Source organism: Chenopodium quinoa, unplaced genomic scaffold, assembly GCF_001683475.1.
Source record: "Chenopodium quinoa cultivar QQ74 unplaced genomic scaffold, ASM168347v1, whole genome shotgun sequence".
Taxonomy (NCBI): domain Eukaryota; kingdom Viridiplantae; phylum Streptophyta; class Magnoliopsida; order Caryophyllales; family Amaranthaceae; genus Chenopodium; species Chenopodium quinoa.
Genome location: NW_018744460.1, coordinates 2,706,163 through 2,727,647, shown reverse-complemented (window position 1 = coordinate 2,727,647; position 21,485 = coordinate 2,706,163). Strand labels below are relative to the sequence as shown.

Sequence of the window (21,485 nt, the reverse complement as noted above, 5' to 3'; positions counted from 1 at the left end):
ACTTGGTTTATTATTTAAAAATAAGTTTATATTTGTTTTTATCAAATGTTTTAAATTAATAAGTAACTAATGAGTATTTATTATTATTGGGTAATGATCGAATGAGTCATGGCAATGAGGAATTAATGATGGAGGTTGAGAGTTCGGATGATGACTATGGGAGAATAAGCTAAGTGACATGATTAAGGATGATCGAATGAGGTAAATTTTATGTCTAGCAAATGTGTTCAGTCCCGTATGAGTGACCATTATGTCTAGCAATTGTGTAGTCCCATATGTGTAACTATTATGTCTAGCAACTGTGTTTAGTCTCGTATGTGTGACAATTATGTCTGGTAATAATTATGAGTGGGCACGTGTGTACGTAATCTTAGTGGCCTGTTATTGTGTTACATGTATGCTCGTATAATATGTTTGGCATTTTATAATTTAAAAGCATGTTATGTGAAAAAGACATATTATATGAACCCTTTTAAATAAACGTAAACGTGACCTGGTATGAAATCATATTTATTGACTAATGCTATTGCTACTATATGCAGTCCCCTTCAAAATGTATTTATGAAAGTATGATTGTCACATTCAGTGCTATTTATATCTTTGGATGTATTTATTAATGACTTGCGAGATGATGAATATGTTTATTGATGTATTTCAATCATATGATTTTATATGAATGATTTTGTGAATATACGACGTTTATTGATCTATGGATCTCACTAAAGTATGTTAATAATCTATGAACAACTTATTAAAAATTACACAACATGATAAATAAAAGTGAAAGACCTAGTCTTTCTGGCAGTATATGTTTACAGGTAATGTTTCGGTCATGCAATGCACGCATGAACCCATGGGGCACTGGTCGAATTATGTCAAGCACCTGCTCTATGTTATGGGCACCGGCCCATCGCGGAAGACATTCCGCCATGTCATACTGTCCAGCGACTAGCATGTCCATCAAAAGGTTATGAATACATGAAATTATTAAAGGACTTATGAGAACTCACAAGGATATTGTATTGACAATTTACGATATACTGAAATGTATGATAGATTGTAAAATGTCTTATCATTTTACAAGATGTTATGAGTGACTGTTGTTCTTGCTATTCTGTCAACTTATAAGAAATGCAAACATGATCTATTATGATGAAGCAGTGGCTTCCCCCTGTAAGGAGCACTGGCTCCCCCTAATAGTAGGAAATGTCCTACCCCTGTTAAATGTTTAATGATTATGATTATTTTATTTAGGTGTTACAAATGAATGATTATGAAATGTGCCAATGTGTTATGAATTTATATGAGGTATAAAGTTGTTCTGAAATGATTTAATATGATACGATAGATGTTACTTTTGTCGGCATTGAAAAATAAACTGAATATAATAAATGGGTGAGTTACAGGTGGAGGAAAGTATGTTAATGAAATGGGAAATCAATCCCACACGAATGAAAGTTATGTTATGTCTAAAACCTGTACTTACCTATAATCTTATGTAAAGGGAATGATCTTTGCCGACACAACTTTTCATGATAATAATACTAGATTATTTCTGAACAACTATCTATGTATGAAGTATATGATATTTGCTCAAATGATTTTGAGAGAAAAACTGTTTTACGGGCTAGAGTGATATTACTGAGTTTTTCACTCATTTTTTGAATTTCCTGTGTTTTCTCTGTTTTCTATTTTTATGGATATATACATGTATGATGTATGATGATGATGGAGCTCGAGTTAGTCAAAGGCAAAGTGATTAATGGAATTTATATTATTGAGAAATTACGGAATCAGAACCAAGAGTTAATATATGATGGACAATGTTCTATCGAGAGAGAGATTATTTTTATTTCTGGAAGTTGTATTATTTTAAGGGAATGTTTTCATTAAGGAGTATGTTTATTTTGTGGGCCCATAACCCATAGAATGGTATGAGATTATCTATGATGATATATTAATTTCACTGCGAATGATGAGTTAAGTATGGTCCGGTAAAGTCAATTAAGGTTACGAGAAGTCGTGGCGTTACAAGAAGTGGCAAGCTTATGTGACGCACATGGCATTGTGTCATGACGCATATTATTTGAAGAGTGCCACGTGGCATTGTCCTTTAAAAAAAACGCCTTTTAATATATAGTATAGATAATTCTTGATAATATATTATAAGATACACTAGTCTTTGTCCTCTAACACGCGACGGAAGCAACGAAACAAGTGATACACAAGTAGAAGTGAGGTGAAAGACGATCATAACTTTCGAGGCATTGGGGGTGCACTAGGGCTGAAGTTGTAGACAACGGGGCACAGGCCGAGGCCAGAGCCGCCAGGCTTTACATAAACTCCTATCGATGTTATGCGTCCATTTGTAGAGTAAGTGCCATAAAATCCACCAAATCGGTTGCTCGGACCGAACTCAAAGTTAAACTTAGTGTTAAGTTCTTCTTTACTTCCAAAAGGTCCATACTTTTTTCGATTCGTTTTAATTGTCATTGATTTGATCTCCGAAGGAGAGTAGTTACCACTCAATCCCGTAATATATTCAAATTTATAGTCGAAAATTACCTGTCCATGCCAAATCACAGTCATTAGAAACTATGTACTTTACTATATATAATGTATGACGAACATGAAAATTATAATCATACAAAATTACTTCTTTTGTCCCTAAAAGTTTACATACCGTTGAAAATTTTGATCCGGTGTGACGCCCAAACTCAGGCACCAAATTTGTACAATTATCTTCATACTGAAATTGCAGGCAATTTACATGCGAATCTTCATATGAAATAAATATTCCAGTAATCTTGTAACGCCCTTTCTCATCCCAAGTTTTATTTGATCGTTTACCAATTGGTCCCAGTTTTACAAGTCCCTTCTTCGTACCTAATATTACAGCCAAGTGAGCCAATGTCAGATACTATTACTTGATTATTCATAGCAAATAATACCATTGAGTGTACATAGCACTCGAATGTACATAAAAAATTTCAATACATATGTTTTTTATTTTTTTAAGGTGATTTTCTAGTAACAAAGATTTTTAATTTTCTAATTTCAAGATTCTTCAACTTGAATAGTTATTATGACCCTTCATCTTATAATTTTACGACGGATGTATTCTCTATTTTCGAGATTCTTCAACGTGAATACTTGAGCCTTTATCTTCATTTTCTAAAAACAAAAGTATCGCATAAATTCAATTCTAATTTTAATTTGTATACTAAGTATATGGATTTACAATAATGAGGAATGATTTTTAAAAAGGAAAAAAATATACCTATTTTCCTAATAAATTAAGCCTGGGCATGCAATAAAATAAGATCAGACCATGAACAAATAGATTGATCGACTATAATGTACGTACTAACCTTTATTCATCTTCGAATTGAAGAAAAACAACAATTGGATTCAGAGATATGAGTAGAGTTTTCGTCAAAAAAAAATATCGATCTCAAAACCTAATTAGGACCAGTCTAATTATTAGCTTAACGCTTTATAATATACTAAAGTTTCTAAATGGTTCTTAATCATATCATTAACAATGGTTTATTTGAATTCATATTTATAAACCCAAACCTAGCTTATTAACTTTATTTCCATTAGAATTAGGAAACAATGTTATTATGCTTCGGACACAAGTTAAGAGTAACCGACTCCGCTAAAAATCTGAAGTATATATCTAGTAATTAAGTAATAAATTAATACTGTATGTCTTAAAATAAAGATTTTTTTTTTTTTTTATCTCTGCTAAATAACATAGTCATTAATTTTGGATCATAAATCTTTTTTTTTTTTTTTTTTTTTTTTTTTTGTTGCACATAAAACAATTTGCTCTTCCTAAGATTCACACCATGCATATTGGAGGCCAGGCCCCGTACTGATGAGGATGAGAGTCATGAGACCTTTAAAAATAAATATGGCAACTTAGTCCTTTAAAGTTTAAAGTAAAAACTTTACTCACGTAACGTTGTTATTTGACATCTTATGATCTTAACACCAAGGACAAATTTTAAACTACTCGTATATACCATCATTTATTCATCAAAACGTAAAAGGCTAATAGAAAAAATGGAATGCAACAGTACCTGATTAGAAATATTGAAAACAAAATTGAAATTCTGATCCATTAATAGCAATGGTTAATGTTCATTACGAGTAATATTTACGGAGTACTAATTGTACCAAAAGGTTACAAAAAGCGTCCTAGTGGAGGTGGGATATATAATTAAAGCGTAAATAATAAAGGAGTCAAAATTATTACATTTTAGATAAGAATATAACATAATAAACATAGATCACACAATTCAATTTGATCCTCAATAGTTAACCATGTGTACAATCATACATTTTGATTAATTAGGATGCACCACCAACTGTACAAAAATCGTCATTTGTATGACGTGATATTAATTTAATTTATAAGTCTTATCATAACCATATAATAATATCCCCACTAGCTTATTCTTATTCACATGTTAGTTCTCCGATCCCTTCTTCCACCTAAAATAAACTCAATTTCTCCAATTTTCTCACCTATTTTAAAGTCACCCATCTCTCCCCCTTACTTAGACATCGGAATACTGACTTAAACATCGGAGGAGGTTTCACCCTTGAAACGTCCAACACCAACGAACCTAAGATCATCCTTTAAGAGATCATCTTCAATTCAACACCGCAACAATTATTACAATCAAAATGGAAACAATAGTACTCTACCCTGCACCATTTGTAGGCCACTTAATCTCAATGATTGAACTAGGTAAACTCCTTTTAACACACTCTCCTTCTATTTCTTCTATCACCATTATCATCCCAGATTCTCCGATAGGCCGATCTTCCACATACTCCTCTTACGTCTCCTCTATCTCCTCCTCTTTCCCTTCCATCACCTTCGTCTTCCACCCTCCCGTTCCTCTCCTTCTCGGCGACCTTTCCAAATACAACGATGTCGAACAACTCACGTATGAAACTCTCCGTAGTAACAACACCAACGTTCTCAAATCTCTCCAATCTATTTCTCAATCCTCAACTATTTCCGTTTTTATCCTCGACTTCTTCTGCTACTCGGCGGTTGAAGTTTCTCAATCACTCAATATACCTACTTACTTTTTCTTTGCTTCTGGTGCTTCTGTTCTAGCTTTCTTCCTTAACCTTCCTGTATATGATAGAACTTATACTGGTTCTTATAGGAATCTTCGAGTTTCACTTGAGATTCCTGGGTTGTTTTCTTTTCCTACTAGTAGTATGATCGAATGCATGCTTGATCGTGGGGAAAGTTATAAGGAGTTTGTCAAGTTAGGTGAGACTTTTCTTAAATCAGATGGGATCATCGTTAATACTTTCGAGTCGTTAGAGGTCAGAGCTGTTAAGGGTTTAAAACAAGGGACTTGTCTTCCAGGAGCTAAAATTCCACATGTTTATTGTGTTGGGCCTTTGATAGCTAATTGAGGGGGTGGTCATGGTGGCGGTGAAGGAGGAGGAGAGAGTCGACACGAGTGTCTAAGTTGGCTCGACGCACAACCAACTCGAAGCGTGGTGTACTTGTGCTTTGGGAGTGGGGGTGTGTTTTCTAAGGAGCAAACAAGGGAAATAGCTCTTGGGTTGGAGAATAGTGGGGTGAGGTTTTTATGGGTGGTTCGTATGCCACCTAAAAGAGATAAGGCTAAGGTGCTTTCAAGGTCATTAGTTGACCCAGATTTGGACTCATTCCTTCCTGAGGGGTTTTTGGAAAGGACTAAAGATAGGGGCCATGTGGTTAAGAGGTGGGTCCCGCAAATTGAAGTGTTGGGACATGGGTCCGTAGGTGGGTTCGTGACTCATTGTGGATGGAACTCGACTTTAGAGGCAGTGTGTGCTGGAGTGCCTATGGTGGCTTGGCCTCTATATGCCGAGCAAAGATTTAATAAGATTTTGCTCGCGGAGGAGATTGGGATTGCGTTACCAATGGATGAGTCGGAGGATCGATTTGTGAGTTCGAGTGAGATTGAGAGGCGAGTGAAGCAAATTATTATTAGCTCGGAAGAAGGGGATGTGGTAAGGGAACGTGTGTTGGATTTGAAAAGCAAGGCTGAGGTTGTATTTAGTGAAGGAGGCTCATCTGAAGAAGCATTGAATTTGTTAGTTAAATCATGGAAATGATGGACATGGCTTGTAATTTTTTGAAGTTGTGACTTGTGAGTTGCCTTATTTCCTTCTAAATACGATGTGACATTGTGACCACAATTTTTAGCAGATATTATCCAGCCATTTTCCAATTAAATGGAATGAATTTGCATAATTACTTAAATTTATATGGAGTAGAGTATGAACTATGAAGCATGTGATTGCCTCTATATATATTGTTAATAACAACTGCATGATAGAAATATTTAAAAGTTTTCACATTAACGTACACTGTAATAATAATAGCAAGCAGATTTCAATGCATATAAAATCACCAGTGAAACTGAGACTGAGAGACTTTGTTAATCAAGATTTGCTTTCTTAACTAGAAATCTCTTGGATTAACACATTCCTTAAAGCACCAGAAAATGTCATTGTTCTCTCCTCATTATTACCACCAAGATTTTTAGTCAAGTTCTTGAATAACCAAACATCTTTGATGCGTAGCATGGAAGATTAAAGAGGTATATGGTTGGTTTTTAAGGGGATCGGTGTCACCTACCTCAGTCATTACTAGCTTACAGTCTATGTCTTCTCCCAACTTAGCTGCAAATAAAGTTTCATGCTGCCTTAATAAGCTCCCTTACCCTCTCAGCCTCTCTCCCTCTCCCAAAACTCAATACATGAAAAGAAACCCGAAAGGTTATTGGAATAAGCCGCAGACTAATGATAGTTTAATGCAAGGAAAAATAACCTCCCTAGCATGGCTTCAGGCTGCATATAGAAAGGACTTAATAGACCTTTGAGTTTGAACTTTGAAGCTTGTAAACCAGGAGCTTGGCTCTGTAGTGTCACCACCATTCCAAAAGCTGAAAATTATCCAGGAGCTTGGCTCTGTAGTGTCTGTATTGTGATCCTTGATATGCAGACCTTCCCAACCCTCATCATTGAAATACCATGCCCACGTTTTGAGGCTTGGATTACCTCGATCTATAGATTGTTTCAATGTCATTTGGATAAAAGTTTTTGCATTTGAGCTGATTTTATAGAAATAAACAGCTTGGCCGACCTGCAACTTCTCTATATTTATATTCCCACTAAGTTTATTTTTTAACAGGTTTTTCAATAGGAAGAACATATATATACAAATTAAAGAACTCCATACTTTATAGTGGCATTTTAGGGTAAACAGATTTCTAAAAGCAACATTGCTCTCCTCAGTAGCTAGGTATACATACTCAGATACTCTGGCACTCTGCACCATTTTTTGTGAGCCATTCTTCAATTGCATTCATCAGGATGAGTCCAATTCCCATATGCCTGTAAGTACAAATACGAACAGGAGAAAAGGGCTAACACGCCAAAAATTGTAGCAGCCTAATGTAGCATGAGCCAAGAGCAATGTGTCATGTTATGGAAGCATACTATCTGTTTCAAGACAAATTAATTCAATCACTATGGAAAAGATGATTCAAGAAGCCTAATCCCATTACCTAATATAGAATTGTAGTAATTAGTTGTTGAAGAGGATTAATAGAAGTATCTAGCTCATCCATAACAATTGTAGTTTTGTACTGTAAAGAACACTAAAATCTTGTGCAACAGGCATTACAGTGATGGAACAACAATTAGTAATAATTACAAAGAGTGGGATTAAGGAAGCACCAGTGTCTTGGAGAGACTCGAAGGCCTCATATGTATCCCATCTTCAAATTTGATCTCCTGAGACCAAACCTCACTTCTTTTATGCGCCCTCGGACTACTCCAACAAGCTCCCCAAGCTTTGTCATCTTGATCTTTGCAACCTGTGTCGAGTTAGGAAAAGAAAAATGCTCTTTCCCTGGTAGAAATTTAAAATTCCTGTTACGAAGCTAAGGAAGAAGACAAACTATAAGGCAAGAAGCAAATTAGTAGCACGCAACTAACTTTTTTATGGCTAATTAATAAACCTAGTGGGATTTGCATCAGGGAGCCCCCTTAACCCAACCTTCTAGAAAGGGTGACATACGGAACCCAACATAAATATTATGCAGCTAAAGTTGTAAACAGAGATAGTATTGAGCTTAACAAGTTAACAAACTTCTTTTAGTCTCACATACCAACATAATGTGAACAGAGTAGAATCTGATCCTACATAAAGGGTCATCCATCATATCACAGAATATGGAAGCATTCTTATTATAACCTACTGCACAATCCTTTTCAAGCTTTCCATAGTTTCAAAATCAGTTTCTGCATTGTATTCCCTGATGATCAGAGCATTGCTCATGGTGCTGAAGAAGCTGATTACAAGAATAATGGAAGACAGATATAAAGCCTATTCCTATTGAACCTTGGATAGACAAGGCACACTGATAAAGCAAATGTGCAGATCAATTTATACGGGGAACTTATATTGACATGTTATGTAGACGCATTTTATTTTCTCATGAAATAACACGAGTACATATCCTGCATACACTGATCTTTTTTGTACCAGACCAAAGTTGTGACAGTGAATGGCAAATACTTCATTTAGTTCTGAAGTTGAATTGTACCAAACTTATCTCTCTAATATGCCTAGGCAAGTAAGGCAACACAAAAAGATATACATATCCACCATGTTCGACCAACTAAAATCAAATGCAGCATGTATATCAAACCGTAAACGAAAACACTAGCCAAGGACAAACATACAGCTAGCAAAATTATCACCGAAAAAAAAAAAAGCAACAAACACATAACCCATTTCATTTCATTGTAAAAGGTTTGTGTGTCAACTCACTTGGACATATCTAAAAACATATAGTGGACAATTCTTACTAGCAAAAACCCTGAAATTCCTACACAAAATACTTTCCTCAATTGTACTAATATGAACATGCGGTTTTTCACTTGGACATTTTTACAAACACCTAGCAGGCAAATCTCAAAACAAACCCATAATATCAAAAACAAGCAGATAATCAGATAAAGAAATCTCACTGATATTGTTCCTCTTGTGGGTCTTAATCTTAGTCCTGGGCTTCTTCAAATGAACTGGGTTAAACTCTTTTCTCTTTCTCTTGTTATCAACTATCTCCATATTTCCACCTACATTGTCATCTTCGTTGTCGTCGTCATCGTCGGAATCATGCCATTGAAGGGCATCAAGATCAGCAGTAACTTGATCAATACTAAGACAAACATCATTGTTGGTAGAAATCTGGGTTTCATTCAAAGTTGAACGATGAGGATTAATGAACTCATCAATTGCATCCAATGCTTCCAAAATCATCTCCTACAAAAATTATACTCAATAATTTCAAACATAATAAATAATCCATTTAAAAAAACAAAAAGTGATTTGAGGGAGATGGGTATAGTGTATATATACCTTACGGCGATTTCGGCAAGTAAGTCTGTAGAATCCATGAATGTAAAGAATGTGATTGAGTTGGTCGAAGTTGAAAGATGAAGAAATTAAAGGATTGTTGAAGAATAAATGATAATGTTCAAAACTAAGGGTTTTAAGCTTTGCCATTTTTCTGTGTTTTCAGGCACTCTGCTCAATGTTGTTGCGGAGAATGAATGATGGTTGGCGCCAAATAGAATTTATTTCGTTTAAATACGGTGTATTGATTTGCACAAGTATTATATTTTGTGCTCCGTATCCGTATCCATATCCCTATTCATATCCGTATCATGGTATGTTATACAATTAATTATACTCCATATGCCATATAGTCGATATAGGGCTTTTATTCAAGTGACTTTATTAAGACACATTTTTATTTATTTATAAAATTATTAGAGTAGTTTATTTTAGCTGAGGAACTATATATATATTTATGATACATTTTGAACTAATCATTAGATATCCGAATACTCAAATATCAAAAACTGATATCCAAATTCGATCTGAAAATTTCGAATATCCATTATTCAATAGTAATTAAAATTGATTATGATTATTTTCTAAATTTCACTAACTTTATTTTTTTATTGCTAAGTTGTACACCATATGTTAAAAAAATTGTAGTCTTTTTGCAATTAAAATTATCATCAATATATTGAGAATATTATTATAAGTTAAAACATGATCGGTTTTATATGAACAATTTAAAAAAAATTATATATATTTCACTATTTCAGCCTTTATATTTCGGATATCAAATATTCAAAATTTGAAAATTAATATCCAAATCCCCATCTAATATTCAAAATTTTGGATCAGTTGTGCGTGGATAAGATTCTCGGATTTTCGCAGATTTAATTTGAACAAGCTAAGCCTATCGTAAGTTACATACTAGTATTAGATAGATTTTGTACAAAATTCAACTAGTAATAGATACTTCCTTTGTTCTTTTTTACTTGACTTGTTTCTTTTATCACGCCTGTCAATGCAAAACTTTAACGATTAATAACTTTAATTCTCCACAAATAAAAATTATAAAAGTTATATATTATAATAGTACTTATTAATACGAATTAAAAAAGATTTCACATGAATATGTTTTTCCTTATATGTTACTCACAAAAAAAGGGTCAAAGGAGGGGCAGTGAATAGTGTAAAAGTCAAAGCGGGTCAAGTAAAAAAGAATGGAGGAAGTATTATACTCGGTTAGTTAATGATATTTAACTATATCTTATCCTATTATCTATAGAATTATACTCCGTATCAAATTTCATCAAAATTCTATCTTCACGTTGCATGCTTGGCCAAAGGTCAACCTCCTACTATAAAAGTGAATTGAAGACAAATTATAGTGGTAAATCTTGATTATCGCAATTATTAATCAATCAACAACATAACTTTCTTTCTCTAAACCTCTTATACTAAGCTATGGAAGAAAAACCTGGAGAATCATTCAATAACCTTCCACCCGGCTACAGATTTGAACCCTATACAAAAGAACTAATTAATCATTATCTCAAACCCAAGATCAATGGCTTTGATTTGCCTATGAATCCCATACATGAAGTTGACAATATCAATGTCTACGGTCCTGAAGATCTCACTGGTACGTACAATTGCACTACTAATACGTTTTTTTTCCCTTGTATGCAAACCGAAAATAACTAAAGTCACAAAAGCATGTAATTTATTTACTCTGTTCTTTGTTGTTTGTGCGTAATTATTAATTTTCCGAATTAATTCATACTTTTTAGACCTTCACAAATTAAAATTTACTGTAAATTACATATTCAATGCGTTTTCTGTGTAGTTGGCTACACCGTATAAGGCGGACTGACACACGGGTAAACCCTGATCGGATAACTTTTGATGACCAACTGAATAACCTTTGACCAAGTATCCCCTGACCAAGTAACACTAGCCACACGAGTGTAGACAACCACATATGAAACTTTGTGTTACGTATTAGTAAATACAATCAGGGTTTATTTTATTTGTCTCAACTCCTTAATTTACTAAGAAACAAAACGTACATAATTCAGCAAATTTTGAATTTAAATTTAAACGGAGTATGATCTAGTTTGTTTGCTGATAATTTTTGAATTTAAGTAATTTGCTCGGATGAGGGTTATAAAAAAATATTAAAAAAATAAATAAAAACCTACTTGTCATAGGCATATATCTTTCTTGTTAGGATATGATATTTTTTTAAGTTTAATTATTAATTTGTTTTTGTAATTTAAACCTTGCAGCCAGATTCATACCACAAGGAAAAGGAAAAAGTAAAAGTTGGTATTTTTTCACATCACGGAATAGAAAATACCATGACGGCAGTCGTCCTGACAAAAAAGCCAGTGATGGATTTTGGAAGGCTACCGGAAAAGACCACCCAATCATAGATGATGATGGTACGTTGATCGGACACCAAAAGTCTTTAGTGTATTTCAAAGGAAAACCTAACAATAACAAAAAGGATAAGAAAGAGAATAATAATGAGAAGACGCACTGGCATATGCTAGAGTTACGAGTCCCTGATCAACCCAAATTAATACCTAAGAGGAAACGAGATCATCAACAAGAAACCAATACTAGTATGAGGGTATGTACGCTTATAATTCTTCCCATCCTTATTATTGTTATTATCGATCATAGTATATTAATAATTTTGTTCCGTTAATTTTCAGTTGCAATGAAGAAATTTTTTATGTATGTTAATTTTTAGTATAACAATAATACCCCTTATATATATTCTAATTTTTTTTTTTTTTTGTGGATGAGATGCAGTTGGATTATGTGCTATGTAGAATCTACTACAATGAAGGAGCCAAAAAAGAAATAAAAGATGTACAAGTTACAGAAGAAAATAAAGAAGTGGTAGAATCTAATGTGGAGGAAAACATCAATAGCCGCGAACAAGAAATTAACAATGAACAACTCTCCAACAGTAGCTCGAACACCTTCTCTGTCACCAACAACAGTTACCATTTTGTAGGTTATGATTACGAGTTGCTTAACCGCAGCAGCCTCATCTGCTACGACAATAATGATGGCTTGGTTAACAACGAACAACAACCTCATCAGCTACGACAATAATGATGGCTTGGTTAACCGCAGCAACCTCATCAGCTACGACAATAATAATGATGGCTTGGTTAACAACAGCAACCTCATCAGCTACGACAATAATATTGATGGCTTGGTTAACAGCAGCAACCTCATCAGCTACGACAATAATGATGATGGCTTGGTTAATAGCAGCAACCTCATCAGCTACGACAATAATGATGGCTTGGTTAACAGCAACAACCTCATCAGCTACGACGATGATGGCTTGAATAACTCCATCTATGGTGATCTTCAAGATCTCGTGCCGGATTTTGATAGTCTATATGACAAGATAATGACCGAAGTATTATTCGATCAAATAGATTTCACAAACTGGGCGTTAGATTTTTTTTAATTATTTATTAGGCTTAGACACTCTTATTAGATTTTTGGTGGTTATAAGTTTTTTTATAGTCTTAGTTTATTTTCAATATTTTTAACTATTTTGTTTTTTGAAAGAGAAAAGCTAATACTACGTATTAATTAGTTAATAGAGTTCATGGCATATAACTTTTTAATAAAGTTCAATTCATGGCATATAGCCTTTTACAATCTGACTAATACTTAGTATTTTACTATTTTTCATCAACAGGTTTTCCGACCAAAAACAAATAGTCCTCTAGAGGGGAATTCCTAATGTAACTTAAGTCGTATTTAACTGCCTTTATAAAATGAATAGTAAGGTTTTTGTTAAAGTAAATGTCTATGCATATATATGATGAGTATAAAGCTAGACCGAATTACTTACATGTTTATTTTTAAAAAGAAAAAAAAAACTTAAAGAGTTTTTACAATTTCAAATACTCCCGAGATAGATAATGTGGAGTACTTGTAAAATAGTAGTGGGTCTTAGTATTAGTTATATGCTTTGTTCTCTTAACTCTAAAAATAATTTTAATTAGTAAATATCTTTAATTATCAATAACTAAAAAATTAAAATAATTGAATATTAATAAATTATTTATTATGACGATTCAAATAAATATTATATCCACAAGACTATATTTATTTTTATTTATAAATCAAAAATATTAAACATAGTATTTTCAGTCTAGGAGAATTAATTTTGAGTTTTGATTGTTTAGTTTTAAAAAAGTGAGTAGAACAAAACGTAACTAAGGGGTATTTGATCTCTAAGATTAACATTTCAGTTTATCTCCTCTCATAACTTTATGCATTGATTTTTGAACCATTTTATTATTTAAAAATAAAAGAAAAACTTATTTTACTTTTATTTTTTTTTAAATAAAAAACATTATATTGTAAGAGAAAATATATTTACAGATTTATCTCGAATATCAACTTAGATTTTCCCGTAAGTAAATAGAAACACAAAAATACACCGTGAGTTAATGACCTAAGCTCTTATTTTCCCGCGCAAACCCAACACTTTCTTCCGGCTGCCGAAACTCCAAAATCTTGTTCCTTGCTACACAGAGCAGTTACACAATCCTCCATTTCCAAACCTTCAATGGATTCTTCCGCCATGGATTTAGACGACGAGCTTGAAGATCATCCTCAGCAGCAACAAGACGACATCGATCCATTCATCAAATTCATCAATTACGCAAGCTCCATTCTCTCTCCTCCACTCAACGATGTCGACGAAGACGAAGAACCTACTTCCGACACTGAGGAAAGAGAAAGAGAAGGTCCTGGTTGGAGTTGGATTGCTTCTCGTGTACTCAAGACTTGCATTTCGTATTCCAGCGGTGTTACCGCCGCCATTCTTCTCTCCGAGCTTTCTCAGGTCAACAACTTGTTTTCAGTTTTAATCTCATTTTCTTCTAATTTGTTGAATTTCAAGTTTATTGTATTCTAGGTTTGATGAATTAATTTATGGTTTCTGCAATTTCAATCATTTCGACATTTTTTTTTTTTTTTTTGTATTCTAGGTTTGATGAATTAGTTTAAGGTGAGCCAATCATTTCGACATTTTTTTAAATTTTGAAATTTCAAGTTTATTGTACTCTAGGGGTTGATGAATTAATCTAAGGTGTCCTGGAATTTTAATCATTTTGATTTTTTTTTAAAAAAAAAAAAAATTCATTTTCTTCTAATTTGTAGAATTTCAAGTTTATTGTAGTCTAGGTTTGATAAATTAATTTGATATGTCCTGCAATTTCAATGGCATTTGTACTTTCGAATTCTATTAATTTGTGGAATTTCATGTTTAGTGCAGTCTAGGTTTGATGAATTAATGTAAGATGTCCTGCAACTTTCAATCAATTCGACTGCATATTTTCTTTGGTTCTATTACGAAATTGATATTAATCTAAGAGGCGCTTTAGATTAAGATAAAATTTTGTTAACATTATTTTATTACAAAATGCTTAAAAAGTTAAAATAAATTAGGTGGCTAAGTGTAAGGAGTGGTTGATTAATTGTAGTTTGTGTATTTGGTTAATTGGAGTTGGCAGGCATGGAATGAACAGAGGAAAACAAGTGCGCCTAGGAAAAGGCCTGATTGCATCAACCAACTGAAGAAGAAACATAAGAGATCTAAGCTGCCGAATACAGTTACAATTGATACAATATATGAGAAGAATTTTTTGTCTCTGAATAGTGTTTTAGAAGCTGTGGTTGTTGATACCTTTGTTCTCCCAGGTTGGTAGTTTTGTTGATTTAGGGTTATTTATGCTGATGATCACAAGTTAGTGATGTTTTGATGATGATATTCCTGCTAAATCTCACCATTATGAATCTTTTATAGTTTATATTTCATGATTAAGTTATAAGAGTTTGCTCAACTTTTTCTTGGTCGAATACTTATTGCTTACCTGCTCACAGTGAGGAATTGATGAATAACTAGTGGGAAATTTCAGCTGTGGATTAGGAAGAACTTGATTGAATGCTTTAGTAAATTATCCTTCTCTTTCTTGTTTATGGGCAGTGGGCAAATGATATGATGCATTAATTAAGAATCCATGGAAACTACCTCTTCGCAAGTTGAGTTTTATTAGAAAGGTTATGCACATTTGACCAACTTGGAGTCCCTTTAGGTGGGAGCTTGAGTTTTGCTGGAGATATTAATAGAATATTTAATAACAGTGAACCAGATAATTCCCAAATTGTGGTAAGAAAGATTTCTTCCCTGATATCTTATCTTTAAGGTTGTCTAATATGCTAGTCCGTGTTTGTCTTGAAGATTTTTGGTTTGCATAAACTCGAGGGAGGTATTGAAGGAGGCAAAAAAGGGAGAATAAATGATATAGCGTGGGCTGTAGAGGACAGACTAAATCTCACATTCTCACTGATCTGCACCTCTACATTGGATCTATGTATAGACCTTGTTATTGAAAGTAGACTAGAAGTGTCAGACGTGACCTTTCTATGAAATTTTGCATGATTTTAGTCCTAAATGAAGTGTTGAAGTGTAATTCCTATGTCCGAGCTTCAATTATTTGACACAGGTACTAGCGGTGAATTGAAGTTGGAGTAACATCGCGTATAAATTTCTACCTGTTTTCAGGGACAAAGATCAACATGATTACTCTGGGTGATTTTTGGAGTTCAAATACTGTTGATCTTTATCTCCACAGAAGGTACAGATCTGTAACATGTTGACTATTAGAAATTTACTATTGCATCATTCTCTCCTACCCAACTGTCTTGTATTATGTATAGTATTCAGTCTTTGAAAAGATGACTTCCACCAGAACTTGTTGACTGTGGATTGAACATATATGAACTTATCTGAATATATTTTTCTTAAACTGAAATTCACCTGTATTCTAAGCCTGAATTGAACTTATGTGGACTTGTTAGCCTTGGACATCAGAAATCATAACAAAACTGAAACTTATTTCTTAAGGTGAAAAGAATAGGTCTTTAATCCCCATGAACCATGCCAAGTACACTGTTGGTGTGTTAAGTTTGATTAAGGTATGAAGAAATGCAGTCTTGCTACATGCTTACTTCATATAGCAAGTCCTTGCCTTTTCTGTCTAATATCACAAGCTATTCACTTCACACCTATTAATCCGTTATTAAATATCCTCTATTATTGACATAAAAGAATAGAATTTGTTACCCTGGTAATGAGTTTAAAACCTTTGGTACAACATATTGCAGGTATTATGATCTAGTATCTCCTCAAAATGGAATTTTAAGAAAAGGAAGGGAAGTGTTTCTCACAGGGTGCTATCTTCGAAGTGCTAATGAAGGTCCTGGCCATCCTCGACTTTTGCCTACAGAATATTTGGTGATTCTGTTGGATGAGGTAATCAATTGAGCTCTGTTGTGATTATTGATTCTCTTGTGATGTTGACATGTTAGAGCTGTGATGACTTTTTTGGCTACTAGAGCTAGATACTGCCTTTTATGAAACAACAAGCATTTTGAGTTTTTGACATAATAATTCCAACTTCCAAGTGCTGAATACATGTCTAGACTGTCTCATACAAATGTTGCATCTTACAAGTTTCTAATTTTCTATTCTCTTAATTAGAGCCTAAAGGCCTGAAACCCAAGAAAATTGTAAAAAAGATGTAATTGCTCTTGGCTCCTGGAGGTGTAGGCTATGCAAATAGATACTGCCATGATTTCTTTGCTAGATATGCCACAGGACCTTCTTGTTGCTTCTCTTGTTTGTCTCGTAATAACTGAATAAGAGTAGAGTCCTGCTCGATTATTTATCATACTAATTCTTGATTCCTTGGTGTTAGTCTTGATGTATGTCCAGCCAATTCAAATTTTGTATTAAGACATGTGTATCTCCTAGTCAATGAAGTTGTAAGAAAACATGCTTTTGCTAAATATTGCATTATTGTAGGAGCAAGATGATGATGCCATGCTTCTGGGCGCTCAATTTTGTACAGACTCATTCTCCTCTATTTCTCTTGATGGTGCAAATGAAGGGGTATCTTATTCATTATATGCCAGGTAAAAGAACATTCTTGGCTTCGGTGACTGTAACTTTGGTTGTAATTATATCTTTCTGCCACCCTGTGCCCAAAAAAAATTCCCATTAGCCCAGTGTGCAAATAGGAACTTTATTGAATTTCATTTCCCTGGTAAATTCTTATATTTATGCTATGATCTGAATATAGCTTGGACAAATTAGAGATTAGGAATAATGTTTAAAAACAGGTTTGAATTAAGAGTTTAAATATTGCATAAGATAGATTGATAAACAGAAGCTTTTGAGAGGCTTGCTCACTCCAAATACATAGGATAAACTCAACAATATTAGGCATGAATTCCCTCTCCGTAATCTTCTCTATATGTAGAATTTTTTCCTTAACTTATACCCCAAGCTACTCATAACTAACTTCTAAAGATTGCCTAAAGTGACCCTCTCCCTTGCATCAGTTTATTGCATAGAATAGTTTGTGCATGGATGCAATAACATCAGTAACATGTCATGTCTAGTTGAACCTATTTTGGTTAGGGTTTTTTTAATTGGGCGGGTCAACATCCCTTCTGACATCAGCTGGCTAAATTTGGCTGTGGTTTGCATTTATCTGGCTTTGTTAGGTTCCTTTTCTAAGACTCTCATACTGTATATAGGATTGAATCAGTAGGGCCTCTTGAAAACTTGGAGAAGTTTGGTGGTATACAGAGGAACCAAATTAAGTTAGTTGATAATGACAACTCTGAGATGAGCTTTCTATTATGGGGTGAGCAAGTTGCACTGGCTAATCTGTTCAGGTAAAACTCTCTTGTTCTAGCTTCTTTGTTTCTGGCATTAGTGTTTTGTTACTTGTTATACTAATAGTACATCATTTGTGCAGTGTTAAAAGTATGCTTGCAATTGATAGACCATTCATTGGTAGTTCTTCAGAGAGTGATGTGGAGACATGTGGAAGTGTTTGTCTTGAATATGGCAGTGCAACTCAGTTATATCTAGTTCCATTTGTTCGGCAAGAGGAACAGGTACTTTCTGTTTCTTTTACAGCACTATATTTCAGTAAAAGCAGAATAAGTTATGTCTCTGGGTTCAGATATGTCTAGGTCTGACTCCAAATCGATTACGAGGATCAAGGCTGGCAACAGCTTCATGTCCTACTCAAGGCCCTAAAGCCTCTCAAATGACTCTGCCATGTGATTCTCAAGGCTCAGTTGATTTCAGCAATTATCCTTTTCAGGTGAGTTGCTTCTAGAGTCTAGATATTAGTTCTCTTTTAAATTATTTGAATAATACATGTGTCATTGTGTTGATGTTTACCCTATAATCATGTAATCTACAGATCCAATTTCCATTTTTGTACTTGACAAGTCGACAGCCATCCACTGATGCACTTGACAAAAAAGTTTTAGACTGTTATTATGCAAAATAATGCTGTTTTTCTGCCAACCTAGCCATCCATTGATGCACTTGACAAAAAAAAAATTTAGGCCCTTTTAGACACACAGGAAGTAATAAATTTATCTTGTAATTGAAGGAGAGTGGTATCACACAACAGATTGTCTAATTGCTTGCCTCTTTGTGCATTTGTGTAGTCCTCTGTTGTAAATGTTACTATATTTGAATGTATTTAATATTCTTAATCTTCACCAATATCTTACTTGTTCAGTCTTGCAGTCTTTTATTGTTGATCTGCACGAGAAGATGACTGGCATTAGCATCTATGGTGCAGTTATGGACATCTCTCGAGAAGCAAATACTGCAAAATCTATATTTAATGTAAAGATTCAAGATCCAACAGGAGCTATTTGTGTAAAGCTGCATTTTAATGAATCTTGGTATTACTAATTTGAAGTTTCGAAAAATGTTTCTTCGTTAGAGGATCAATTTGTTTGTTGATTTCTTCAATCATGTTCTTCAGGTCTTTAGGGAGATTGAGTCTTGGTCACACTGTGTACATCTCTGGTTTGACATGCGCCAAGACAAAACACAAGGGGTGAGCTCAACACTTATTTCCAATGATTATTGATATGCACATATTTTTATTGGCTATGGTTTCTCTGACCAATTCTTGTAATCTGGTTCTAGTTAAGTAATATAAAATTCTGTATAGCCTCACCTCAGATTGTAATATATTAAGTTTCTTTGACAGTCTAGAAGCACGATGGTTTGAAAATGGTCCTGGAACTTCCTTTGTCAACCTAAGCTGCTTGCCTGCAATCCTGAACTCATCTTGTCTCCACAAGCATTCTTACCTTGCTGATGTGTCAAGGCAGAATACTGGTACACATGTATGTCTTCCAAAAGCTGGCATCCTTTGTATCACCTGGTTGATTATGTGTTTTAAGTGATTTTCTTCTAGATAGCATTCATCAGTTTGATAATTGAACTTGCATGTTGGTAGCATAGCCTATGACTGGTTAAATATGTCTTTTTCTCTTTTATACTACATTTTTGTTTATGGTTAAAACTAAGATCTGGAGCTGTTAACTCTTATAGACTCTGCCAATGCATCTTTAGCCAAAGCTGAAGCTTGGGGTTTTCAAAAAGTCTTCTCGTGTAGAATTAGCTAGCTTAAATGGTGAAGTCTCTGGAGTAGTACCTTTGTGGTTGCTGACTGAGAAAGTAATCTTCTCTTGACTAATATATTCTCCTGGTTTATTTGGTCAATCACTCAATCCTATAAAATTTCGCTTTACTCCTAACCAGGAACCTTATTGTAAATATTCTTAAGTCATTTTATACTACATACTTAAATCTGACAATTCTTTGAAGAATACAACTGAAACCCTTAAGTCGTTTTTTTTTAACCTTTTTTTATTGACTGCTTCCTGTCTTTTAGAAATAGAATTGGTTGTGAAAAACATATACCTAAGTAGGATTCAATCACAATAGTAAGAAGGGGAGGGGGGGGGGGTGGCGGTGAGGGGTTCTTTCAGAAATAGAATTGGTTGTGAAAAAAATAAACCTGGATAGTATTCCACCACAAAACTAAGAAGGGGAGGGAGGGGGGGTCTCACTGTGAGATGAGGTTTAAGTGTTTAACTGATTCCTGAATGAGAGTATACCTTATTTTTCGTGAATTACAAACTAAATCTGATGATAAGTTAGATTGTTCAAAACTCTTACCCTGTTTCTCCTGCTGTCAATACCGAGCAGATTTGCAGGGTGTGGCTGGACCAAATTGAATACTGTCATGTTAATACAAGATTGGCACATGTTACTTGTGGTCATTTTGTTAAGACAACTGCAAGTGGTTCTGTTGAATGTGAATTTTGTTGCTGCAGCTGTGAGACAAAAACTAGACGCACTTTCCATGTAAAAATAACTGTGGCTGATGATAGTGGTAAAGTCTTTGCATGGTGTACTGGTCAAAATGCGATTGAACTACTGCAAATATCTCCAGATGAATTCTATGAATTGCCTGAGGTATGCTTCTTCATCACCTATTTTCCTTTTCTTATAGGACACCTGTTTTAGTTACTGCTAAGATTGGAACGTAATTTCATTAAATAAGTCCAAACCAATTTTGTCCTCGCTTTTGGGAAAACTCTGCTCAAATATTGGGGCATTTGTGCATAATGTTATAAATAAAGTTGGTGGTAGAAATTTTCAAGACGTCCCATTGGAAGACAATAGATTAGCATTAAGCTTAGTCTGATATTGTTGCTTCCCTTGGCATTCAGGAGGAACAAGTTATTTACCCATGTTCGCTGGAGAACGAAAGATACATGATAGCAATTGTGAACTGTGGTCAGCAGGAAACCATCTTCAAGGAATGTGTGACTGCAGAAAATGACATGGTGCCCTGGGAGATTATGCGAGCCCTTAAATTATAAATGTTCTATCTCTGGCTGTAGTACTGACTCAATACATGACTCAAGAATAATTCCAAACATTTAGTAAATATATTTTGGCAGAAGCTATGAACGAAACATGTTTTCGTATCCAGAATTTCTGTGAAATGCAATGTCAGTCATGGAAAGCCAAAGACTCATCCTGTAAAGCAGTTATGGGTCGCAGGTCCTTAGCCTTTCAGTACTTAGACTA

General features: G+C 34.2%; 3 protein-coding genes and 2 pseudogenes across 3 annotated transcripts; 3 read left to right on the top strand and 2 right to left on the bottom strand.

Annotated features, from left to right (window-relative positions):
- Positions 1 to 2,250: 2,250 nt before the first annotated feature.
- On the bottom strand, positions 2,251 to 3,381 carry LOC110697384 (inactive protein RESTRICTED TEV MOVEMENT 1-like). The gene is made up of 3 exons (XM_021874762.1): positions 3,372 to 3,381; positions 2,684 to 2,886; positions 2,251 to 2,565 (listed from the first exon to the last, which is right to left on the bottom strand). Exons 1-3 carry the CDS (start codon positions 3,379 to 3,381, stop codon positions 2,251 to 2,253), a joined length of 528 nt encoding a protein of 175 aa, XP_021730454.1.
- An 811-nt stretch (positions 3,382 to 4,192) lies between these two features.
- LOC110697276 lies at positions 4,193 to 6,269 on the top strand (annotated as a pseudogene).
- Positions 6,270 to 6,486: 217 nt separating this feature from the next.
- On the bottom strand, positions 6,487 to 9,657 carry LOC110697383 (annotated as a pseudogene).
- Positions 9,658 to 10,909: 1,252 nt separating this feature from the next.
- On the top strand, positions 10,910 to 12,174 carry LOC110697381 (NAC transcription factor ONAC010-like). Its single transcript, XM_021874761.1, has 3 exons — positions 10,910 to 11,087; positions 11,734 to 12,080; positions 12,166 to 12,174. Exons 1-3 carry the CDS (start codon positions 10,910 to 10,912, stop codon positions 12,172 to 12,174), a joined length of 534 nt encoding a protein of 177 aa, XP_021730453.1.
- Positions 12,175 to 13,839: 1,665 nt separating this feature from the next.
- Positions 13,840 to 21,462, top strand: LOC110697275. The gene is made up of 13 exons (XM_021874638.1): positions 13,840 to 14,336; positions 15,007 to 15,193; positions 16,059 to 16,131; positions 16,661 to 16,808; positions 17,361 to 17,470; positions 18,098 to 18,238; positions 18,322 to 18,463; positions 18,532 to 18,675; positions 19,113 to 19,273; positions 19,357 to 19,431; positions 19,588 to 19,726; positions 20,595 to 20,864; positions 21,122 to 21,462. The coding sequence occupies exons 1-13, from the start codon at positions 14,058 to 14,060 to the stop codon at positions 21,272 to 21,274; spliced, it is 2,022 nt and encodes a 673-aa protein (XP_021730330.1). The 5' UTR covers positions 13,840 to 14,057; the 3' UTR covers positions 21,275 to 21,462.
- The last annotated feature ends 23 nt before the right edge of the window (positions 21,463 to 21,485 follow it).